Genomic DNA, 26,224 nt, shown 5'->3' on the forward strand with positions numbered 1-26,224 from the left:
GAAATGTTGAAATGACAAGGGAAATCAAAGCAAGGACATTTGGAAACGTTAGAAGGGAATTGCAACTGCTACTTCCAGACTATCTGAAAGGAACTTCAGCTAGTGGTGGGGGCCACACTACCAGAGACATATTCTTGGCTTCCACAAGATCCTTTTCAACTCAAGAGTGTGGGCTGCGACAGCATTAGGAATTATGGTAGTTGGAGAGTGAGAAAGGAAATGAGACACGGCTGAAAACCATGTCTCATCTAGCAAAGCATAGTGACAGAATTGAGTCTGTGGGCAAGAACGAGTGATGTCTTACATAGAACTGTACAGTGCCTGCACTGGAGCATTGACTTTGTGAATAATAAAATGATGATGAAGATGACTGGAGCGAGTAGGGAGCTGGCATTCCAACAAGTATAATATAGAAATATATAGTAAAATGCTAATAATATCTTACCTAGTTTGGGGTTGTTGTTTTTCCCCCTCCACTTGCAGCATGACTATATATAAACCTCAGATAGCTGATAATAAAAATAATCCATAATAAATAAAACCACTCCACAGTGATACTGCTTCATTTCTTTAATCTCTTATAACATTTGTATCAATGGTGAATTTTGTGCAGGGCTGGCAGTGCAATCATTGTATGGCAGATCATGGGACAAAGTTCAATTGATACTCTGGGGTTCTTGTTTTTCTTTTGGAAACAAGACATTCCATGGTGATTGGAAAGACAGCTGTTCACAGTGATTGTACATTTTGTTGCACAAAGTTAAAAAGAAAGCCTACACATTGCCAATAAAACCAAAGAAAACCACCTTTGTGCAGAGAAACTCCTGGGAAAGGAAGAGTAATGGTTTTCCAGGGTTTACTCCCATTGTTTTTGTATCTTACAATTCCCGCTAAACCAAAAGGCAGTGTATACTAAGCAAGTCCATTGCACGAATGATAAAGGTAACAGGTGACATTAAAAAGACAATGTATATCAGCATACACATAGTGTAAACTTTAAAAAAATATCACATATATCCTTTTATAGTGCTTTTAAATACAGTGCTAGCTAGCATTTTTAGGAATAAACTTGATAACAGCAAGGAAGACTAGCTAATTCCAATTGACAGCTGCCAGTCACTCCATGAAACCTGTCCCAAATGGTTTCACGTGTTAATTTATGTGATGACTGTGGGGCCGGTGCGGCCTGTTCTCTCATGAAGCTGTGAAAGTTTCAGTGCAATGGAGATGAGGGGAGCCAACATGACCTGCAGTGAAGGGAAAGAGGCAAAAATTGGAGAAATAAGTCAAAATCCTGGAAACAGTGCAACATTTATTATTTCATCCTATTCAGAAGCAGGGCAAAGATGGAAAAAGCTAGAGATCTGGAAACCTTCATGCAGTGGCAGACTTTGGGAGTTCAAATTTCAGTGGAACCCTGTGCAACGCCAAAATTTGGGGGCCCCTTCCTGCCTCTCACCTTCCATTCTATATCATTGTTGTGGCATCCCCTGAGGCACCCTCACGACTCAGCACCCTAAATCTGCCTCTGCTTCATGGCTATCATCATCCTATGCAGTGCAGACCCAATATTGGTTTTAACATTACAAAATCACGATAAGCACAGTTTTCACTGAATGACAACTTTCTAGCACTCATAGTTACACATTTAATAAGCTTTGGTACTTTGTATGCCTCATTATGACCCCTTTTTTCAGAAATATGCTAATATATATTAGCAACCCTGTTTCTTACTTTTCTGACCAGGACCATCTATGCTTCCTTTTTTCACCACCCACAGTATTCACTACAAATAAATCAAAAATTGAGCACATTTATGAAAATCTGTATCAGTTACTCTAATGATGAGAATCTAAGCACTCCCACCCCAGGAAAGGAGTCTCAAGGGCAGATGGAACAGAATGAGGTCCAGAACGTGGCAATGAAACCTACCTGTGGATCTTCATATATTTTTGGTGCATCCTTTTCATAGCTATCAATATACAGTCGCACAGTTGCTCCAGCGCTTCCTGTACCACTTAGTCTGAAGATGATGCGAGAACCATCAGCAAAGATCAGCCTCAAACCCTAGCAAGAGAAAAACACACAACAACAGTTTTCCTGGAAGGCCACTCCTTTCAGACTGGAGAGATACAAAAAAGTGTGAATGTGTTTGTGTTTAAAAAACCACGTCCGACAGCTGGTGAACTACCCTCTTTGGTGATCCTTGATATATTGCTGTTTGGGGGAACAAGAGTCCCAAATTTTATTTTTTGCTGAACAGAGTGACACATGCTAAAAAAGATGCATAAAATAAATAATATTATGTATGTCATGAAGTTATATCTCTTGTGGTTCCTTTGTCCATTAATTATTATCCAGCTAAATGAACTACTTAGCTACCGCGTAAGTTTAAAGGAAAACTCGGGGAAGGCAGAGACCACAAAAAATAAAACTGGACAAGAAAAGGGCAAAGAAACATAAGAAAAAGAGCTTCTAGTGCAGGCTTCCTCAAACTTGGCCCTCAAGATGTTTTGAGACTACAATTCCCATCATCCCTGAACACTGGGGTCCTGCTAGCTAGGGATCATGGGAGTTGTAGGCCAAAAACATCTGGAGGGCCAAGTTTGAGGAAGCCTGTTCTAGAGCTTCTAGAGCTCAGGAGATAGAGGGCAACATAAGAGGTGTTTATTCTTATGACATTTTCCAATAGAAATTGTGATTATAAGGTTCTAAATTGTGTGAATTATTGTTTTGCATAATAGCTCCTTGTAGCCAAGGGGAAAAACAAAGAAGTCTATAATGGCTTCTGTGCTTCCCACAGGTGACCAGGCGTGGTCTTAACATAACAAAATGGAACTAAATACTTTTTTTTCAAGTAAGCTGTGTGTATGTCTAAGGGCATCATTATAAACTGATCTTGGGCAGGAGATATAGAAACATAATAAGCCACACCAACAGGTTAAAGAACAGTTTCTACCCATGGGCTGTGAGGCTGCTGAATGGAAGACAGCAAAATTGCAGCTGGTGTTCGGCATTGGAGGTTGTACGACAGCGTAACAAGAACAGAGATACTGTGGGGGAGAGGGGGACTCATTTAATCTCACTGAAAACATGTGGTACAGTGACAATAAAGTATTTCTATTTCTATTTCTATTTATAAGGCAAAGCATATCTTTCTAGGAATTTAAATCTAGGAGTCCATCTTTATTCTACCTGGTTCCTTGAGATGCTTCCATCCACAGGATCACTGTACTCAAAGTTATCAGCTTTCTCCACAGTGTAAGATTTGTCCCCCGCTGATAACTGCTTCCCCACAAAAGAACGGTCAAAGAACATTGTCTCTAGATCCTTCATCATCTTGTTGGCACCATCAGCATCCACTTCTTCATAGTCATACCTAGAAGTAGTCAGGGAGACTTTAATAAGACAGAGGGACAAATATGACAAGTAACCATCACCACCCCGACATGCCTTTTCATGTTTAGCTTTTCATACAGTCTGTGCTGGGGTGCTTTACTAGTAAACCTTTTTGCACTGGATTAAAAATAAGGGGCAGTAGGGAGAGCTTTCTTCTTTGGTTCCTACTCAGCTACCCCAGTTCCTGAACCTGTAAAGCGGCTTTTGGTCCTCCTCCCACGTGCCACATTCAAACAGGTTGTTTGATCAATATAAGAAGGTTTGGTGCAGAATTTGAGACTCCAAATTTGCATATGAGTTCCTTTCATGGAATATGGGGCTAAGGAAGTTCTGCTCGTTCCAGCTAACCACATATAAAATGTGTGGCACTGCCATGACACAATTCTTACGTGAAATGTGCTAATCCTCACCTTGTGAAGAAGTTCCGCCCATATTTTTGCCAGTGGTCTTTCAGGATCTCTTCCACACTCTGTTTACGGACAGCGATGATTGACAGCCATGCCAAGACTGCCCAGAGTCCATCTTTTTCACGGATATGGTCAGACCCTGAAGCACACACAAATCAGACAAATGGAAGAAGAGCACATCCAGGAGAAAAACTTGGGTTAATCATAGTGGAATAAAACCATGTCTAATCTGCAACTCACAAAACTTGCACCTTGCACAAAATAAAGAGTAGGCAATTGATGCTTCACTAACTGAGAAATCGTGTGCTTATGATCAGAGGGCTGAAACAAGTATTTTGCATACTAAGACCTCTCTCTGGTAAAAATGTTTGTTATCTACTGGTTTGTACAGAAAACATAGTCAACAATAAGTTTGGTTTATAAACTTATTATATTAAGGGCAGCATGCAAATGAATTTCCCCTTCTACAACTTCCTCTTCTTTGCCCCCGCCCCATCTGTTCTACCATTAATTCTCCCGAACAAATAAGAGGATTCATGGAGGCTGCAGGGCGGAAATAGAGGAAGAGTAAATTATGTTGCCCCAGTGGAAGTCTGCTTCCATTGATGGGTGCCCAAAATTAGATGTCACCCTAAGAGTTTAAGAAAAGCACAGGGCCTCTGCTCCTGCTGGCTCTAAGCTAGATTTCTGTGCTTTATAGCACAGTGATATGCATACCTACTCAGAAACAAGCCCCATCAAGGAGAATGTGTCTTACTCTTACATAAATGTATATGGGATTAAAGCCTTCATGCTTCCATATGTCTGATGGAATGGTAGTTATAAAGGATGCATACTTAGAATCATAGAGCCTCATCCTCTACCAAACAGAGCTATCTTGTAGAGTGTCTTTTTGAGTGTTCAGATACTTTTGACTAAAGTATGTGTTGTATTTTATAATCCCCTTTTTATTAAAATATTTGTAAACAGGAATTGATTTAATGTCTATGCATTTTGTATGGTGTCTTAACTGTTATCCCACCCCCCTTAAGAACCGAATTTACATTTTATAGCAGCATTTTTATGTTTTAAACAATTTTTTCATGTTGTTTGGATGTTGCTTTTTATATATTATTATTATTATTATTATTGTAGTCGGTTTGGTATGTTGTGGTCTTCTGTTTACAATATGTAAGGCGGGGTACAAAAACTGAAATAAAGCAACTGGATATTGAGGCTGTTTACTTACCAGTACCAAAACTCTCTTCTCCGCACAGGGACAGTTTGCTTGCGTCCATCAGATTTCCAAAGAACTTCCAACCCGTCGGAGTTTCATACAAAGCAATCTTTGTCGCTTTGGCCACCCTGCAAAAGAGGTCAGGAGAGAATCACCAATGTTTTACTATAGAGAAGAACAGCTGTTATTAGGCATTCCACTTAATAAACCAGAGATGCAAGGCTCATTTCGGAAGTCAGCCCCTTTGGGCCATAGCTCAGTGTAGAACTTTCTTGCATGAGGAAGGTTACAGGTTCAGTCCCTGGCATCTCCAGGTAAGGGTGGGAATGTCCCTCATTTGAAAGAGCTGCTGCCAGTTGGTGTAGACCAGAGATCAGTAAGGTTTATCTTGCCTTGGCCGGATCGGTCCTGTGGAGATCACTCAGTGGGCCAGATTGTGTGCGTGCAGGAGTGCACGTGCCTGCAATTTTCGGCATCTACATCTGCGCAGGTGCGATTTTCGGTGCCATGGAAGCAAGTCCCTGTGCCGTGCTGCGCCAGTTTAGCACAGCACGCAAGTGGGCAGCTCAGTTCGGGGGTGGCTCGGGGGCCAGTCAAACAACCTCTGCGGGCCGCTTCTGGCCCATGGGCCTTAGGTTGCTGACCCTGGTATAGACAATACTGAGCTAGATGGACCAACGTATAAGACAGCTTCCTGTGCTTTTTAAGAGCATGCTTACCTTACTGAAGCATCAGCTAGGAATGGATGAGCTGGAAGTTATCAGATTCCAACATTTTAGACAAAGGGGGCATTGAGAGCAAGGCCAGGCCCCAAAGGTCCAATGCAACTTGATCTGTGTGCTGAAAGGGGCCCTTTGGATTTGGCTTCTCTAAATAAAAGCCCTTCATGCTGCATGACAACACACTTTTAAAATGGGAGAAGAGTCCCAAAAGTAGCTTGCCTGGCAGATTTGTTGTTTATATAATAATACAGTAACAAAAACAACCAGAACCTTACTAGGCATGTCCAGTATCTTGACTCCAAGCCAATACTGCTTGCAGTACATAACAATTAAAAATACAGTAAAAAAAAACCAAACCAACACTTTTCTGTGTGTTCAAAAAATTTATCCTCCTCCTCAGCTAACAGACTGGTCACTGAAATGACACATACAATAAAACCAATTAAAAACTGTTAAAAAACAAATCCATTTAATAGATGCTGTAATAAAAATTCTAGCCAACAGTTAAGAACCACTATTTTAAAAGAACAGGCATCAGTTAAGAAAGTACCATCTTAAAGAGGAATTAGGGATGCTGTAAATCTATTAATTTGGTTTCAAGTCCCATGACTCCAAAGGAACCTTCAGTTCATGCGACCAGTTCTGTCTGCACACAGATCATCTTCACTCCTTTTATTACATCATTCAATCCCTACAAGCATTCCCAAAGAACACACAGGAAAATAGAGTGGACAGTGGCTCCCGGACATTTCATAGTGGTGGAGAAGAGTGAGTTTTCAACATGAGTAGTTTATCAGTCAAGCCACGTCAACTGAAGTTCTCTCTTGTACACAGCTATTAAAGGTGTCGGAGCCCTGTTCTCTTTTGCATCTGGCTACCCGAATAAGATGCAATGTGAGAGTGTAAAAGATATTCATTCCTAAGTCATGGATGGTTCACCCATAATTTACATAAACCATCCTTGATAGTCAACTGAAAGAAAGGAGGAGCCATCCGAAGCAGATGAATCAAGCAGAAGGCCTTCCACATATAGCATCTTACCTGTCAATTGCTCCACTTGTTGGCATGCTCCGGGCAAATCCTCGAACACCCGTCTGCTGAAAGTAAGGAATACTGAAGATATTTGCAGCGATAACAGCGACAGAGTCTGAGGGATTAACAAAGAATCCATGTTTTCCAAGTATCATGTTGCGATCCTAATGAAGACAGTAAAATAATAATAATAATTGTGGCAACAGATTGTTACCTTGTTGATACAAATGGCTGGAATAAAAAAAATCAAAAGTGTACTCCGCATAAACTCTAAGAGTAAGATCAAGTTTAAAACACATTGACGATACAATCCAGGATTCCGAGAGAGAGAAGGTTGCAAGTGAAAAGCACCTCAGAACCTGTCCTAGCCAGTGGCGGAGCTTCATGCTCCGGCACCGGAGGCGGAGAGCAGGCAGGGGCGGGCCTGGCACGTGTCCTGGGGGTGTGATGCACTGCCCACAGGGGCGTGATGCGCGTCCTGGGGGCATGGTGCCCAGTGGGGGCAGGGGGGCAGCGGCGATGGCACCCCACCAGGATCGTGATTCTGGGGGCGGTGCGCTCCCCCTGCACTCCTCTTCCTCCGCCACTGGTCCTAGGTGGACTGTCCCTTCCCACCTCCAGGCCCCCAGCTGTCCTGTGGGAAGGATTGAGCATCCCTATAAACATTGATATTGTGGTTTTTAAAACGTGCATTTTGATGTTACTTGCATAACATGAGTGGGATGTTTATGCTCAGTTTAACACCTTGTTCACCTGGCGCTCTCCAGATATTATGCAGGAAGATTGCCACTACAGAGCTTTGTTCAAAAAATAAATACAAATTACAACCCTCTAGCTTTTAATTATTCTATAAGTAGCATACAGTACTGAACAAGTTCCCCTCACAACTCCAGAACATAGCAATTAATTCATCCTAGATTTCAATATGAGTTCTGCCAACAATAGGTCTAGTCAAATTCTTCATGTTCCATATGTTGTCAGGAACAGTCCTCTCCTCTCTAAGAACACCAGGAGGAAAATAGCTCCACGTACCCCATCTCCGTCAAAGGCTGCTCCAAAATCATATTCTCCTGTCTTCATGGTCTGGACCAGATCAGCAGCATAGGTTAAGTTTGGATCAGGATGGTGACCACCAAAGTCCTCGAGGGGTATGCAGTTCACAGCAGAATTTGCTGCTGCTCCAAGTTCTTCACAGAGGATCTTTTTTACATATGGACCGACAACTGATTTAGCAATGAATGGACAGATAAAACAGAAACGTGTAAATTACTGGCAATCAAAAGTTTATTGTATTCTTGAAGTACAAGAGCAGCATTGGACCAAGACATTTTGCTGCCTGAGGCAAGATGGCGCTCTCCCCTTCTACAAACAGAGGCCAACCAAACTAGAATTTTCCTTGAACACTAGCAATGGAACAGCTTCTTTCATTGCACCTGACAGCAGCAGGCTAACTCTGAGGGTGCAAGACAGACAGCATATCACACACAACTCCATTCACTCTGACCCTCAACACCTGTCTCACTCTGCCTAATGGTAGTGGCAGCCCTGTTCAGGAGAACTTCACCTCAAGCTCATGGAACAAAGAAGAGGAAGGTGGAAAACTTGACAGTATTGTAACACAAGGCCTTTTTAAAATGGCTTCCTCAAGCTAGTGATGGTGCTTGGAAAAAACAGTCTCTCTTCCACTCCTTATCAGAATATGAAATATATCTTCCAGCAGTTTTAGAGTAGAACATTTGTACTTTTTCAGTGGACGTGTCCTATTTAATCTTTCTTACCTCCATGCATAGCATCTAGCCGAATCTTTAGATGGTTTTGACCTGAGAGTAGTTCTTTCAGTGCACTAAAATCAAAAATATTCCTCAGCATGTTAGCATAAGCTTCTACTGAGTCCACAATTTCAACTGAAAAATAAAACAGAACAACCCACAATTATTTGAAGAACCTGATGATATAAAAGATACTACTAATTCAATACAAGTAGATACTTTGATTATCATTTGGCAACAGTAATAGGGGAAACGCCCAAGAGATGTCCTTACTGTATACAAATATGGAACATCACCACTTTTGAGGGAAGAGTACAAAAGATGTGCAACTTCAGGAAACAATCTTCATTCTTTCCAAACTTGCATGTACTAATATGACCCCAATGGAAAATAGTGTTTGAGATTTACAACTTGGTCATTTGTGAAACTCCCCAACATTTTTGTGTACACACCCACTAGCACAATGCCCCATGGCAATATTTCACAATTACCAAATTGTAAAAGTGGGATATGGATGTAAGAGGCAAACTTTGATAGATCAATTGGTAGTTCAAAATGGAACCAAATAACTTAGTGTTTTACAAAACCAAAAGCACATGTATGTGTCTTTGTTGCTTGGGCTAATTACATGTCTTCTCATTCAGGAGAATATGGGTTGGATCCAGAGTTTAGTCATGATTATCAGTAAGTCTACTCTAAGCAAGGAAATGAAGCATGTCTGAACCCAGTCCAATGAATGTTTCCTTTTGAGGCTTTCAAAGTTGAAATAATACTACAATATTTAAATTGCTAGCTATTGCAAGTGAGAATCTTCATTAATAAGAGGAGAAAATGGATTTTACTTGCCTGTAAATGGTTTAAACTTGTTCTCCAAGTCAAACTGCTGCTTTCCAATGGTACTGAGGTCTACATTTAGATCTGGACATATAGCATACTCTTCAATAGTCTTGCTGATTTGGAAAATTTTATCAGTAATTCCTTCGGGAGCAGGCCCTAGGGAGAAAACAGATTTTTATGGCAGACCACAAAAGATATGGTCAGATATGCTCTTAGAGTCAGAGATATAAGAGTGTGCCTCTGGAGATAATGATAAAAGGAGGTAGATTTAATATATGTGCTCAGAACATTAACACAAAACTGTTTGCATAATTCCCAACACATCAGTGGTAAAAGAAAGCTACAACGTCCTACAATACAAAAGGTGTGTATGTATGTGTGTGCATGTGCACACACACACAAAGAGAGAGTTTTATATTTAAATGGACAAGTCACTCCTGTCTTCATATGAAATGACTATGTATTGGCAACATAGATCATAGAAGAAACAACACCTTAAATGGAGTTATATTATCATTGTTTTTCTTTAAGGAAAACCTTGCTTGCTTTTTAACCCAAGCAAGATGCGTCTGGGTAAAAAAAGTAGTAAATGCAGCATTATCTTAAAACAAGGGTAGCCAATGTGGTACCAATGATTACAACTCCCATCACCCCTAACTATTATCCATGCTTGCAGGAACTAATGGGAGTTGTAGTCCAACAACCTCTGGAGGGCACCTCATTGACTATCCTTTCCTCAGAACATGCATTGCGGTGGCACAGCTTAAACTAAGTGTAGCATTATAACTGAACTGCTCAATTTGTACAATTCCTTCCTGGTTTCCCCTTCAAACTCCCTCCCTCTCCCTTTTCCTCAACCCTGAAGCAGCCCACCCAATGGATTTAACAATAGTCAAGAGGGAAGCGATCACAGGTGATGAGTGGGATTGGCGGTCAGAAGTACTCACCTCCATTTGAAGTATTGAATTTAATGCCAAAATCCCCATTAGGTCCACCAGGGTTGTGGCTTGCTGTCAAAATGATGCCTCCAATTGCTTTTATTTTTCTAATAATGCAGGACACGGCTGGGGTAGAAAGGATTCCATTCTGTCCAATTACTAAATGGCCAATCTGAAAGAACATTCAAGGGAAGGGGAAACAGCAGTGCATTAGAGACATACGGCTTGTGAACATTTTTTTCTTAAAAAGGTTGCTATGCATCAGAGTAGCGAACATGGTGCCCTGCAAAAGTTGGACTATAGTTCCTATCCTTGATAGGAGTTGGAGTCCCACAACATCTGGAGGGCATCATGGTGGCTAACTCTATATGAGTAAATCCTTTCAAAGATTCTTAGAAATACTGTGTTGCATTTTTTTAAGGCAGTTTCCCATGCACTAAGTGGAGTGCAGCAAGTTTGTTTTGAGCTCTAATATGTGTTTGATCCCTGTATGGGCGCATATTCCTTGGACTAGATAATCCATAAGGTCTCTTTCCAACTCTGTGAGTCTATGATTATAAAACTTATCACAGCAATTCAGTATGGTTCATCAAGTTGCCTCTCACTACCAATGAAGCCAAAGAGGCATTGTACTTTCTTCCACTAAATATTAATAAAATATGAGTTTGATCCAATCTTGCTCTTCCATAGACAAAACTCCAGCTAGTTACGGGAAGGACTGCAATACAGTGAGGATCTCCACTGGAGGTATGCAAGTCATGTTCACTGATTCCCCTTATGCAACCCCTCCCACAGTTCAGGAGGATCACCCAACTCTATAGCAGATTTTCAGGAGAGAAAGGAAGAATTCATGGAAAGTATTCCCCCCCCCAATACAAACATTTTCTCCAGGGGAAAGGTTTTGTGCATGGAACTTGTTCCCTGCAAGTCTTTATTTAACCCTTTGTATGCTCGCAAACATCTGCCGCCTTATCAAGACCCTGACCCATCTGAAATCTTTGACCCATTTTCTCCCTGCCTCTGACACTCAAAAGTATGTAAAAGAGGAAAGAGAAGGCATCTGCACCAGTCATGGGGACTTAGAATGCTGGCTCCAGAGAACATCTGCCACAGATTCTTACCCAAGCATCCTGGGTCAGAGTCAGCAATCCTGATGAGTGAAGGCATGTTTATCTACCCAAGATTGTCCAACGGTTTAGCAAGAATTATGCATGTAAAAGCATGGAACGAAAACTATAAATCTCATAAGGAGGAATCAATCAGGAGGGCATGGGAGCAAGTGACAATAGTCATGTTAATAATAGCATTAAAGAAGTGGGGGGATTATAAAGAAAGACTGAAGAAATTGAGGTCAGTTGCGTAATATATAAGCAAGGAACTTTGAACAGCTGGGAATGGGGCAGATCAACTGCATATGGCATGGTGTAAGTGTAATACTTTAGCCTTCTCTAAAAGTTATGTTATTTAATATTTGTTATTCATTCTTTATATTCTGTTTAAGACATCTGTATATAACTTATTTTAAATAATTGGAATCAACAGGAAATGCACTGGTAACATGAAAATAAATGCTGCTATATATACCGGTAAATATATTGTAAGAATGAATTGTTTTAAATATTGTTCGCACAAAAAGGGGGCTAAAGGCTCAGCTGCTTTTACTGATGTCATGTGCGTTTGGGGCAACCTTTTGGATCACGCCCCAATTCTGCTGTTAATGACCTAGCGTTAACATACCTAGCGAATACCATGAACATGCCATCGATAGTAGTTAGCTATTTCGAGCTATGTCACTAACCTGGTTTAAGGATTAGGTATTAACTCTGACCCCTTTTCAAAACTAACAGGATCATTTTTTATCTTTTAACACAGAACAATGCAACTGATCTCATCAATAAACACACTTTCTCAAGTCTGGCAACATTCTGGTGTTTTCTACCTGCTTTTAAGATAAATAGGGCTGATACTTTTCTCCCCACTTAGGTATTCTGGTGCTTTCCTATTAAGAGTGAAGAAGAGCTTTGTGTCTCTCTTCTGACCCCTTGGGGTGAGAGCTATGTGAACTTCGACTTAGCTGGCCATATTCAGGAAAAGTAAGTATACTGATAGCTTGTTGTGACTCTTATGTAAGTTCATAGGAACTTGCTCAATTAGGATGCGACTGAGAGGGAGGAAGAACGGGAGAGGGTGGAAATTGGTGTAAGTTACAACTCAAACATTAGAGATGCACATTTCAATTTCATTTCCTGCAGCTATCCAAACAGCTCATTTGTACATCCCAAAGGTAAAGAATGTCCCTTAGCAGAACATAACCATGAAATCATCCATATATATATATATATATATATTCTCTCTCTCTCTCTCTCTCTCTCTCTCACACACACACACACACACACACCACTGACAAGTCACTACTATCTACATTATAGCATTTTCTAAGCTCCAAGTGTCCAGAAAAACTGGGTTGGTTCGCCAGAACCAGCAATGGCACCCAGCTCGTTTTCAGCTGTGCCACATTCTCCTCCCAGTTTCTGGGCTGTTAGCAGAGCAATTTCAGATTCACTCATGCAGCAAAAGATGGTCTGTGTGTAAGGGAGTTGCAGCAATAAATCTCACTGGCGTCAGCTTCTTTCTTATCTAGAAGCATTTATTTATCTACAGCAGAACAACCCGGGAGAAGGCCAAGGCATGGCTGACTCCCGGCAATGCAGAACAGAAAGAGAAAGTGCCTACACACAAAGAACAGAGACCCATATGTAGACACACCCAGTGTACACCACGTCTCATAGCAAAGCAGCTTAACCCTGTCAGCTCTGATATACCTCACACCAAGAAGGAGGGTTCATCATGTACTACACAAGAGTTTTCTGTAGATCAAGGAAAAATATTTAAGCAAAACCCATTTCATATGCTGCATTTCCTAAAGTGGAAAATAAATTGATTATCTGAAATACCAATTCAAAATAGATCCATTTATATAACCTGGATGGATTCTGTCATTTTAAATTGCATTGTGTTACCTATGTTCTCAATCAAATTCATGTCAGAGTACATCTCCATTTTTCTTTTCACATGGCTGGCTCTTGGCCCCTTAAATAGTAAAGATCAGATTCCCCACTCAAGCTAGTTGCTGTCTGTAGTACCATTTTTTTCTTTAGAACATCTATATGACAGGAAGGAAACCGGAACGACACATCAGCAGTCTAAATGTGGCTTCTATGGCCCTGTAAACCATCCTATAATTACAAGTCCAATTATAGATATCACTGCCTAGGCATGCCAAGTCAGGGAGCTACTAACGTATTAACTTCCCTTAATTAAAGTAAATCATCATGTAAAAAACAGAAAATACATGACTTAACTGATCAACCATTTACAGTAGTGTAGTCCCATAGGAGCCAGTGAAAAATAACCAGCATAAAAGGTAATGAATCACTTCTCAAATATTTGTGGTCTTATTTGGAAATCCTTTGGATCCATCATTCCTAAAGAGGTAATTGTACCTGCCTATCACCTACCACTGCTCACACTTAAGACGTGATATGTTCATCTCATAAGAAGTTTATATTTGTCCCTGGAAGCATATTTCATTTAACCCCCACAACTACTGATGATTGAAAGCCATAAATATATTACCAGATGTTGAAAAACATTTCACGGAAGTACAAACATTTAATAAAATTGTATTTAATGTATTGGCATGGCAAACCATCATGACACTCACAAATAAACAATGTGAGGTGATCCTGGTCTTAAATTCCATGACCTAAACCACTGCTAAATTGAGAGCTTTCTAGAACTAAAGCCACAAGTGTTGCAGCTGTGTACTAAATTACTTGCACAAAATAACCAGTTTCAACACTTAAAACAAGTGTGCTATGGGCTAGATTGCAGTCTAGTTATCATTTGGATTAAAAAGTCATGTTTTTGGTTTCTTTGTTCTGTTATAGTCGTAATTTTTGGCAGGGCTCCTTTTCAGCCAGAACTCAGTTACAGCGCCTCTCAGGTGGGCGCCATTGCCATTATAAGAGAACAAGGAAGGTGTTTGCGGTGAGTTCCGGCAATTCTTTTTTAGAAAAACATTTTGGGTGAGATGGAAAAGTAACCCCCTTTTTAAAAAATGTATCATGCTTTTTCAGTTGGAAAATATATAGGGTTTTAGCCAATACTAGTCCGACTCAGAGGAGGCCATTGGAGTTCATATACATCACTAACTTAGGTTTATTACTTTCAATGGGTCTACTTTGAGTAGAACCTAGTTGGATACAACCCTGTGGGAGAAGTCAACATAACACTCTTCCAGTCGTTCTATCAGCACAAGCATTTCAGTTCACCTGATGAAATGATCTCCCCCACCTCTCCTCTCCTTCTCCCACATGATGTTCTGGTGGTTCTCCAGACCAGCTGATAATGGGGGCTGACTAGGGGTCCCATTGCACTAGTGGGCCTTGTTGCCCTGGCTCCTGCAAGCGCACCTACTTAATTGAATCCAGTCCATAATGGCCATTGTGTGTAGGTCTGCCAAGATAATTGGATCTGGGCTACTTTACTGACAGATTTGGAAGCTGAGCTCAAGAAAGTTAACATCCCTAGTGGCCAATACACTGTAAGAAAGACTAATAGTAATCAGAAAGGGGCCCGAAAGAACAAATGAGCAGAGCAGTGGTAAAAGTGTAGAAGAACCAGCATGACAGTAATGGGGTAGAGGGCAGAGGGGGAGAGTTCTTCAATCTTTAAGAATAAATCCCATAAGTACAAGACATTCTAAAATGAGCGTTCCCCCATATCAAACGGGGTGCGCATGTTGCGAGGTTGCGAGGAGGCCCCCTTTGGGTCACGGTGGCAGCTCCTGGCAGTTGGTCTGGCTTCACCTTCCCAGGTTGGGATACCTGTGGACTCCACCTACACTAGCAGCCGCCCAATCCCGGCTGGGAAGGTGGTGCCAGGGGGGATTGGCCAGGTAGAGGGAGGGATTAGGCAGTACACACAATAGAACTCGAGTCATACCTGGGAAGCGGCCGATGGATTCAGAGCTTCCCCACCCTCCACTCCCTCAATTGATGCTTACTTTGCAGGTTTAACCAACCCTTTTTTCCACAGCCACACAGGCGCTGCTATGACAAGGTCGCTGTTGAAGGGCCGGAAAGGAATTTCCCTGCATTGGCAGGTTTCGCCTTTCCCGTAGCAATTCGTCACAACTTTGGTGGTTGCAGGCCTTGGGCGGAATCCTTTAGTCATTTACAGGATTGGGGGGGCGTGGGGCGGTGACCCCCCACCCCCATTGTGGCGGCGATAACAGGGTTCCCGTTAAAGGGGTCACAAGGGGAGGCATTGACCAAACGCCCAGGGTCGTCATTGCCCTCCCCTTCCAGTGGCGGCGAACATAGGGGGGTGGGCTATCTGCTTGAACATATGTTCTCCAGACTAGCCCACTTCCCAATCATGCTGGATAACCCTGAAGGTACCCAGAACCCCGGCTGGGGGGCTGGGAAGGATAAACGCCCAATGCCTGAGCCAAGGTCTTCCTATATCTGAAATATTAATAAAGTTGTGGCCAATTTAATCCCATAGAACATGGTCATGAGTCTTTATTTCCCTCGGGGGTTGCCCCGGGATGCGGGGGGACTTCGCCTGACCGCGCAATTTGTTGACAATTGGTGCCAAAGACAACTGTAGCACAACAGAGCAGAAAGGCCAAGCGTGGTTAAGTGCAGGAGGGGACTTGTTTGTATCATCCAATGGCTACTGCACAATCATTGTACAGCAAGCAGAGGGTGCTCATCCCCTATCAGCTGCACAGAAGCATGGGATGTGGTGAAATAAACTGTACAAATTGCTGTGTCAGCATGGGACAGTCATGGGCTCTGGAATTCTCCACTAAACAAATCCCTGCTATGGCAAACAGAATTAAGTACTGCTTCACACGTGAGTTTCCTATAGTCCTATGGTAACTTTAAGGCTTGCTACAGAAGGTCTTAGATGACAGACATGCTCCCACACTGAATAGCTTCATGTTACAATTTTACAGTAACTCATTTCTGTTCCATTTATTCTCTTGACCCATTTGGCCTTCGTAAATCAGTGTAGAGTTTAGTTCACTGGGTTGGATCTTCGCCATGCTTGGAGTAGAACTTGGTAATTCCCATTTATTTCAATGGAGCTACTGAAAGCCATGGCTAAATCTTGATCCGATCCATTGACTTTAACATGATTAAAACACACACACGTGTAAACACATCCTATGCCCCTTTTAAAATGTGTTTTTGGAGGGTTATTTGGTTGTTATTTTTATTATTATTATTTATTTTGTGGTTTTATATTCTGATTTTATTCTGTGAACTGCCCTAAGACCTGTGGGTATAGGGTGGTATATAAATTGAATAAATAAAATAAAATAAATACTCACAGCCTGTGGGTCTAAATTGTGAGAAGGAAACAACACACTTTCATCACTTATTTACTTTCCTAAACATTTTGTGATTCAAAGGTGGGGGAGAGAGGGACAGCTGCGATTATTCAGTTTCTAACTATGGTTCCTCCATGCTGCTGAAAACTTAAGAGAGCCTGTTCCCTGCCCTCCAACCTCTTTTGAAGCATAGCAATCCTAAAACGAGCCAGCTGGCCATGGCCCATCCTGTTCTCACACAGTGGCCAACCAGATGCCTATAGGAAGCCCACAAGCATTTTATCATAGAAGCATTTGACCTGCTAAGATGTTGCCTTTAAGAACTACCCTTGGTAATAAATTGCCCTAATCTAAGATATCATTTGGACAACAACCGACTTAAAGTTCATTTCCCTGATTTTGAGCAGATACTTCCAAAATATTTTATTTGGGTTATCCCTTTACACATCACATTGCTATACAGCATTCACTGCCACAAGACACAGTGATTGGTGCCAATCTAGACGGTTTTTAAAAAAAGGGTTTAGACACATTCATGAAGGATAAGACTGTCAATGGCTACCAGGAATGATTGATGTACATTGCCTCCAGGATCATGCCTCTGAATACCAGTTGCTAGGAAATGACAGCAGGAGAGGACTATTCCTCTTGTTCTGTTTGCAGGCTTCCCAGAGGAATCTGGTTGGCCATTGTGAGAACAGAATGTTAGACTAGATATACCTTTGGAATGTTCTACAATATACGTACTCAGCCCCCCCCCCCAAGTTTACATGTGGTTTAATAACCAGTTGCAATTGCCTGTCCCTGAGAACTCTGAAGCCAAAACTGCCTGCATTAAAATATGAGAATCACCTACACCCTCAGGTCTTGGGGGGGGGCACAGAAGCCTGAAGCTCCCTGGGGCTTGTTCTCATCATGCTAAACTATGCTCGTGTATGATATCCAAACACAACCATTGTCTTCTACATGCCCTTATGAATTACTTGATATCAAATTCTGGTGAAAAACTATTACAGTAATTTTAAAACTGATTTAACCACCAATGTCAGCTTTCAGGCATTCGTGTATGGATAACGCAAAACCTCCATTGGATAGAATGCATATTGATTTCTCTTCTGCATTAACAATATTCACATGTACACACGCCAGAGGTTCAAATGCAATTTTAATATTATCCTTCCAAACTTTCCCAATCAAATCAAATCAAATCAAACTAATGATTTAACTGCCCTATACCAAATCACTGTTCAAAACTCCCATTGTTCTAGGTGCCTTTTGTGACAGGGAATTTCATTAGCGCGAGCCGTTTCTGAGCTCTGGGCGCAGTACTGCGCTTAAGAGTTCAGATTAAAACTGCAGAGTGGAAGGAAAGGAGGACCTTTTTCTGCCTCCCCACTTCTAGCTACTCTCTGAAGACTGGAGAAGAAATATTCTTAAGAATATTAGGGAGGTGGGCAGGGAAAGGACTAGACCATGTGAAAACTGAACATAATATTTTGGATGCAGTTCATTCATTTTCAGCTTTGTATTCTTGTTATAAAAAAGCATGCCTAGACATTCCATTGTTGCGCCCATAACCCATGTTTAAGGTGCCATTTAGCTCCTAGCTTTCATATCTCAGTTTCTAACACAGTACCAAATGATAGAAATAATTCCTAACATAAAGATTTAAGCAGAATGGAGGCTAACTCTGCATCGCTCTAACTTATCCAACAGCATGGTTTTATAGCAATTCTCATAACACAGCTATTTATATCCATTGAGAAACTGAAAACATGCTTTGTCGATCCATCTACTGATGGAGAATGACAGAGCTTTGGCTACTCTAAGCAGAGCAGAGGAGGGGGGACGATGACACAAAATCCTTCTCTCAAGCAACCATACACTTCTAACTATACTATACCACAATATTTGCACATGTTAATCTAACACTGAAATCCACCCAACAACCAACCATTTATTGTTGACAACACGGAAACAATAGGAAATATTTCTACATTTCCATCAAAACCCAACTTTTCAAAGCTAGACCACAGAACAACATAAATCTATAGTTTCCAAGACTGCTAAGGCAACCCCCACATCCCACCAATCACCATATCTGACCCTCAGTAGTCAATTAGTAGCATCCAGATAAAAACGTGTTATTACTGCATTACAAAATGTTGAGAACTTTTAACATGTAAAGAGTCAGCACATCAGAGAGCTGTTAGGTATTAGAGATGCAATCACATTTATGATATACCAACCCCATTGGCAGCAGCCATCTGAACTATCAGTGTTATTGCAAGCTTATTAAAATATCTCCCATCTCCTCCAACTACCATAGTAGATCCTTGTCGATCTCTTAGGTCTATGGAGAAAAATATACTCTGGATAAAATTGTGCAGGTAGTTTAGGTTGGTCTGAAAAACATATGTCTTCTTCCGTAATCCACTAGTTCCTGGTTTCTGGTCATAGTAAGGTGCTGTTGGCAAAGTCAGGATTGGCAATGGACTGTCTTCCATGATCCTTTTTCATATAAATACATTTAAAAAATAAAGATAGAAAAATACAACAGTGAAAAAATATATTTGAATCAGCCTTGATACTGGTAAAACAGATCTCTTGGTTAGAGGTTCAGTTAAGTAGCTCTGTACCCTAAAATAGCTCCTTGAACCTTCTGCTGAATGTGGTTTCTGTAACTGAAGAACTTTTCTTGCACTTGCTCTGAAAGATCACTGTCAGAGAGAATACATCCAATTCCACACTGCAATCCCTGAGGAAAAATGGATGTTGTAGAAGTCTTTAAAGCCTTTTGATCACGACAGCGACAGGGCTCTGAACTCCTGGTTGTCACCACAAGCAGGATTTAAACGCAATGAAATCTGTATGACATTCTTTTTTGGGTAGAGGAGATGGGGAGAGAAAGCTGTTTAGTAGGTCAGCTCCTCAGTCAGAAGCATTGATTGATTTGTCACCAGGCTGAGCTCTCCAAACCAATGCAAAGCTAGAATTGTTTCAGCCAGATAAGCAGGTTTATAAATTGACTGCCTGGTTTCCAGTTGTGGACCCTACTTTTACACTGTCTTCATCAAGAGGCAAGTATGTTGAGAAGGTAAGTCCTGTTAGAAGTGTGGTAATGTAGTGCGAAAGTTATTTTGTGGAGTCTATCATGTAAAAGGTCACTCTTAAAATGGAAGTCAGGACTTCTCAGTTACCTACAGTTTCCTTAGCCCTCTGTTATTTTAATAACTAGAAAACTCTCCAGTGTCAAAATTGCTTTGCTTCATACTGTAAAGTGAGCTAATATAACAAACAGAAGAGTTATTGGCAATGCCAATTTTTGCACCCAATTTTCAACCTTTCTTGGATAAAGTGCAGTATAATTGCTTTGATTTCAAACACTTCATTCCAGATACACCTAATTTTAAGCTGATCATAGCATCTTTATTAAAAATGCCATTTGCTTGTATACAAAAATGTATTGCAATGCATATGACAATCTAAACAACCCATGTGCTTTAACATTTGTATTGCAAACAATTAAAGAAAACACATCTCCATTCCATAGAATAAACCTGAAACATCGATCTTAAAAGACAGAAACACAATGCCTTTTAATGGGTTTTAGAGAGTTGTGTAGAAAGCTCAAAATATTTTGCACAAGGAATTAGGGCAACCCTGTAGCAGGTAAAGGTAATAATAATAATAATAATAATAATAAGAAGAAGAAGAAGAAGAAGAAGAAGAAGAAGAAGAAGAAGAAATAATACCCCACCCATCTGACTGGGTTTCCCCAGCCACTCTGAGCGGCTCCCAACAGAATATTAAAAATACAATAAAATATCAAACATTAAAAACTTCCCTAAACAGGAATGCCTTCAGATGTCTTCTAAAAGTTGTTTATTTCCTTGACATCTGCTGGGAGGGCGTTCCACAGGGTGGGTGCCACTACCGAGAAGGCCCTCTGCCTGTTAAGTCCCTGTAGCACCACAACTTCTGTCCCTACAGGTAGGTAGCCGTGTCGGTCTGCCGTAGTCAAAACAAAATAAAAAATAAAAAAATTCCTTCCAGTAGCACCTTAGAGACCAACTAAGTTTGTTACTGGTATGAGCTTTCGTGTGCATGCACACTTCTTCAGATACCAAACAAATTTAGTTGGTCTCTAAGGTGCTACTGGAAGGAATTTTTTTATTTTTTATTTTGTTCAGTCCCTACAGTAATATTCTGAACTACTATGATAATTCGCCTTTCATGGGGTTAATTCCTCCCATTAGGGTTAACCAGACATGTGGCTCACAAGCCATGTATGACAATGGGCAGATGAAGTACAGCTCTTAATTCCTATGCAGGGGCAAAACTGGGGAAAAGGTAGAAAAGACTGAAGGAGTAACTCCTAAACTAAACTGCCTGGGGGAAATGGCCCCTAAATCAGCACTAACTAAGCCAGAATGAGGTGAACGAGATGGCCGCAGCAGACAGCTAATTTCACAACAAATCCAAAGCATACAGAAATTTAAAAGTCTGACTAAAACTGAAGTCTATCCTGTTTTGCTATCAGTGGGAGGCTGCACTATTTTATAAGTGGATTTTACCATCTTTCCATCTCCTTTTAAGATGTATGCAAATCAGTAATTATATCGCCTGGATGGAATTGTATATATTCCCTCACTGTAGCCTCACGCTTGAGAAAATGACTGACCCAATATATAGCATGGAAAACATCAAGTTTTAGGTAAGGGAAGAAAGCAGTGTTTTGTTCTTTTTTTTTGTAAAACCTTGTCTGTATTGAAAATTGTGGAACACATGCACTTGCACTTTGCAATGTGGTTAAATTCATAGGTAGAGGCCTTCCTCTTGTGGTACATACGTGCAAGTGCATGTCCCAAAGGGAAACTGTACATTCCTGACATAGAATAGGCTCTCCTTTCAAATTATTAAACGGCTAAAAATCTTACGGCACAGATTATTAAACAGCTAAGAATCTTGTGGCCACAAAAACTTGTGCCATAATAAATTTGCTAGTTTATAAGGTGTGACCAGACATTGTTGTTTCTGCCCTTCTGGAAACTATTTCTGGTTAACGTAGGCCAGAATTCAATTATGAAACCTTTGGTATGGTTGAAGCCAAAACTTTGAAAAAGAAGTTCTCCTACTATTTTCTATTAGCACTGGAATACTTTAAAAAAAAAAAAAAACTTCTCTGTCACAAAGGACAGCATCAGCAATGACTGGAAGGAACAAAAGGAGAAAATATTTGCTTCTGTTTAGAAGAAGAAATACTGTAGCCACAACGTGTTTTGTTTTGTTTTTTAACTCTTTTTCTGAAGTCACACTTTATTAAATTCTGTCACAACTTAACATTACTGCTGGCATTTCTGAGATTGGCTAGTCTGCATTAAACACTACTTCTGAAGTTAGGATGGCTGACAAGAACAAGAAAGGCTAACATTAGGATCCTTAAAACAATTTCATTGCAATCCTCTAAGTCTGAAGATGCAGAAGTGTTTATCTCACTAAAAATAATAATTTTCACGTCACACTGGGTTAAGTATTGCATGTATATGCTAACTGTTGCAGCAATTTGCATATGTTCATAATCTCATTATTTCCATTTTTAATTAACTTGGTTCATTCTACAGCTCCAGAATTTTTTTCTTTTTAAAAGTTTTTGGCCTTGCAGCTCAATTTTAAAAAAATCATTAAAAAAGAAAGAAAAGCAAGCAAGGAATCTGGAACATATGGCTTACTATCCCTGTTGCCCCCACCTCCTACAAACACCCATGATTACTGATCCAGATACAGCTCTGTTTGATTCAGCAAAGCATCCTCATTCAACTGGTAGAATATAACTTGGCTCCCCCTGGTGGCAGTCCTGGGTGCTTTCCCTTCTCTCAGCTGTAATGCAGATAGGGTGAGTAATCTGTCCTAATGGCTTTAAAGAGAGTTGTGGTGTCACTGGTTCCCACCCACTCCCTGGGTGGTTTAAAGCTTCATGTGGTGTTTGAGGTAGTGGAAGTAGCTCTGCCTATGTTGTTCCTGGGAAAAGGAAAGAGCAGCTCTCCTGAAGCAGCCTGCCAGGAAAGCCAATGTAGAGACCTTTGCTGTCCAAACACGGCACTAATTAAATTTACAATGATATTCTTGGTTTATATTAAACATTACAAATAAAAGGGACTGAGGGGACACTGTGACATTTTAGGTAAGTTGTGCCATTTGTGGTTTAATAGGTCAAGATCCTGCATCTTGAGCTGTTCTGGAAGGTATTTAGTACATTTTACACACATTCAATATGTGCACAGCCACAAAATCAGCCCTAACAGAGAGGGCAAAAGCAGAGCAAAAACAGTGCCTAGCAATCCCAGAAGCCTTTGCAAGTGCAATCCCAGGAGCCCTTGCACCAACCGTTGAGCAAGGATTTTGAGCAAGGAGGTTTGGAGAGAGTGATTGTGCTGTTTGCAGGCTTTTTCAATGGTGTTCCCAATATACACACTTACACTTAAGCACACAGTGCTTTGGAACATAACCCCAACATAAACTGGTCATTGCCTGTAATGCATGTAGATTCTAGGGCATGTGCTGTCAGTGCCCGACTACAGTCCCAGCCTGCTGGGAATCAGTCAATGGATTCTGCAGAAGCTAAATTTCCCAAAAAACTGTCAAAGCCAGTGTCATACAGCAGGCCATTAGCAATATCTGATCAAAGCAGCTGTGACTGTTACACCAGGTGGAACTAGTGAAAGGAATCCCTAGCCTTTGATTCTAGGCATAGTAGTGAACCCAGACTCATTCTGCTATGTACCCCATTGATGAGTGGAGGTTTCCCACCTCTCTGTAGGCAAATTTTGACAGGAGGGTGGGAATGCCCACGTAGCAATCACATGACATCATTATGACATCAGATGACAAATTCAAAGGGGTTTGTTCCTTTGAAGGTATGCTGTCAGCACCAATCAGCAGAAAAAAATATATGTTTACATCTGTAGAATGAATCCAAGTCATGTCTGTAAATGGACATTCTTCCTCTCTGTTTACATCATCATCAACCTTTTATTGGCATCAAACAAACAAACAAACAAACATACAAAACAGAAGCGGATTAATACTTTCACAGTGCTCTGTTTACAGTCGCCTGCAAACAGTCTCTGATGGTGCACTATCAGGCAAAGATCGTTGGTGCTTGCAAAGGCACAGGGCTTTGGAGGCACGGTTGATCAACACTGCTTTGTCCTGTCTTTACCTTCCCTACCACTGATGCTATATATCATGCCAGGTATGAAGGAGTTGGGCATGGCTTAGCAAAGGCAGCCTTGTGAGCCACATGAAGAGGCTTGCTGGGCTTAATAGGCCTCTGGGCAAAAGGTTTCCCAGCACTGGTCTGTGCAGCCTTAGGCTACAATTCTTCCCTGGAATTAAGTTCTATGGAATTCAGTGGGGCTTCTTAGTAGATATTATAGATATCAAAGAGAAAAACAACTACCAGACTTTTAGAAGACGTCTGAAGGCAGCCCTGTTTAGGGAAGCTTTTAATGTTTAATAGATTATTGTATTTTAATATTCTGTTGGAAGCCGCCCAGAGTGGCTGGGGAAACCCAGCCAGATGAGAGGGATATAAATAATAAATTTATTATTATTATTATTATTATTATTATTATTATTATTATTATCTATGCTCCCACATACTAAATTAAAAGATTCATTTGAAGTGAGAGAGAAAACTTGTCTTAGATTTCAACAGTTCATAATTTGATTTTGGGACGGTGTGGGGGTCTTTGCAAGCATAATACTAAAATCCTTTGATTGACTAGAGGAAAACCATTTCTTTTTAAAATGTAAAGTTATCTCTACTGCGTATTCAGAAATGTGCAGATGTATGCTCAATGCAGCTTGAACAGAAATTGTTTCAACACACATTACAAAAAGAAGACGACTAGGACTCTGTGTGACCTAATTTCTTACTCATCCTTCACCACTTGGCATTGCTATGACATAAGCAGAGGCACCGCTATTGCTCAGTCTTCTGGAAACACGCCATGTTCCATTAAGGTTCTCTGGGTATACTTCCAAAATCTGGACAAACCAGCCTTTATATTTAGCTGGAGCCAATCCTAATGCCTGCCCATTTCTGCACTCCCTTCTTCAAACAGATCCGTTGTATAGACTTCCCCGTGTTCTGAAAACTAATGTTTAAAATTAGTGCTGTGCTGCACTACTGCACTACTACTAATCTCTTTTTGACTAAAATATTACCGGTACTCTTTACTTCTTAAAAACTTTATTCTAGAATAAGAGTGAGGAACACCCCCCCATTAAAAAAAACTGTATAGGGCTGCATTCTCTCAGGGGCAATCTGCCAGGGGTGCATAAAGCCAGTGTTAGAAGCAGATGGGCACTCTTTCCCTCTAACACCTACTTTCACCCACTTTCACCCCTCCTCAGTGTTCACATTCAATTAGACCAGGGGTCACATGAAAGCAGACCACAGGTTGCCGACCCTGTTCTACAGCTCTAATTCCGCAGGACCTCTGTGGTTAAGGAATAACAAGTTTGCTGTAAGACCATTATACATCTGAGGGGGTGGTTCAAAATTATTTTATGCTGTGGCTTCTTAGTAAAATGCTATTGCTTTTGAGTGAGAGAGGGGAAAAAGGGGAGGGAAGTAGCAGAAAGAGACAGGAACAGGTGGCCTGCCCGGTTTTCTTTTCTTCTGTGCCTATTCAAGCTCTGCCCTGGTGTACAACCCCCAAAGGAATACCCACAAAGGAATGCAGTTGTTGGCACAGAGAGGGATCGCCACACCTATTGGATCTTCTACAGAAGGAGTGGAGCACCTCCGGCCCATGGACTAATCTTGGACTGCGATAGGATCAAAGTTGGCCTGCAAGCCTGCTTTGCCCAAACCACAGCTACCCGTCCATCAGCTGACATCTGGCAGGGTTCAACCATGCAGGACTCTGTTTTGCCAGCAGGGATTGAATTCTCTGCTTATCAAACATGTAAGCACCACTGACTTAAATGGAACATACTCCCATGTAAGTAGCATACAATTGCAGCCAAAAAAAACACACAACAACTATTCATTTTGGTTTAAAATTTACAAATGCTAAGCAAACAATAAAGTTCAGCAGAACTAGGAAGTATACCTCCAAAGCTAACAAGGCAATTCACATTGGTTAAGATCTCTTTGATTAGTCCACTGAGGACAGACTAATCATGTGCTATAATTAGGTCAGGCAGAAAAAACACCCAAAGCACAGGTAATCTTTATCAAGTTTCTTAGGGCAACTTCAAATCTTGCACAGCGGATAATGCACATTATTAAACTTAAACAAATGTATGTTACATGCATACATTGTGTGTGTGTGTGTGTGTGTGTGTGTGTGTGTGTGTGTGCACCCACGCACTCATATTCTGTAAAATAGGGCCATTTTACACCATTTTGGGAAAGTGTATGCATGAAGAGTGGTATATAAATGCCTAAAATAAAAACAAGTACATACAACATAAGAATATCCA

General features: G+C 40.9%; 1 protein-coding gene across 1 annotated transcript in view; it reads right to left on the bottom strand.

The window, feature by feature from the left end:
* Nucleotides 1-552: 552 nt before the first annotated feature.
* Nucleotides 553-26,224, bottom strand: part of PGM1 (phosphoglucomutase 1) — a 29,318-nt gene continuing 3,646 nt past the window's right edge. Inside the window, exons 3-12 of the mRNA XM_033151905.1 lie at nucleotides 10,330-10,492; nucleotides 9,392-9,538; nucleotides 8,555-8,680; nucleotides 7,809-7,999; nucleotides 6,786-6,940; nucleotides 5,035-5,150; nucleotides 3,810-3,945; nucleotides 3,196-3,379; nucleotides 1,933-2,067; nucleotides 553-1,247 (exon numbers count right to left, since the gene is read on the bottom strand). Of these exons, the coding sequence (XP_033007796.1) occupies nucleotides 1,158-1,247; nucleotides 1,933-2,067; nucleotides 3,196-3,379; nucleotides 3,810-3,945; nucleotides 5,035-5,150; nucleotides 6,786-6,940; nucleotides 7,809-7,999; nucleotides 8,555-8,680; nucleotides 9,392-9,538; nucleotides 10,330-10,492 (1,443 nt within the window). The 3' untranslated portion in view covers nucleotides 553-1,157. The remainder of the gene's footprint in view (nucleotides 1,248-1,932; nucleotides 2,068-3,195; nucleotides 3,380-3,809; nucleotides 3,946-5,034; nucleotides 5,151-6,785; nucleotides 6,941-7,808; nucleotides 8,000-8,554; nucleotides 8,681-9,391; nucleotides 9,539-10,329; nucleotides 10,493-26,224) is intronic.

The sequence above is a fragment of the Lacerta agilis genome, chromosome 6 (assembly GCF_009819535.1).
Source record: "Lacerta agilis isolate rLacAgi1 chromosome 6, rLacAgi1.pri, whole genome shotgun sequence".
Classification (NCBI taxonomy): Eukaryota; Metazoa; Chordata; class Lepidosauria; order Squamata; family Lacertidae; genus Lacerta; species Lacerta agilis.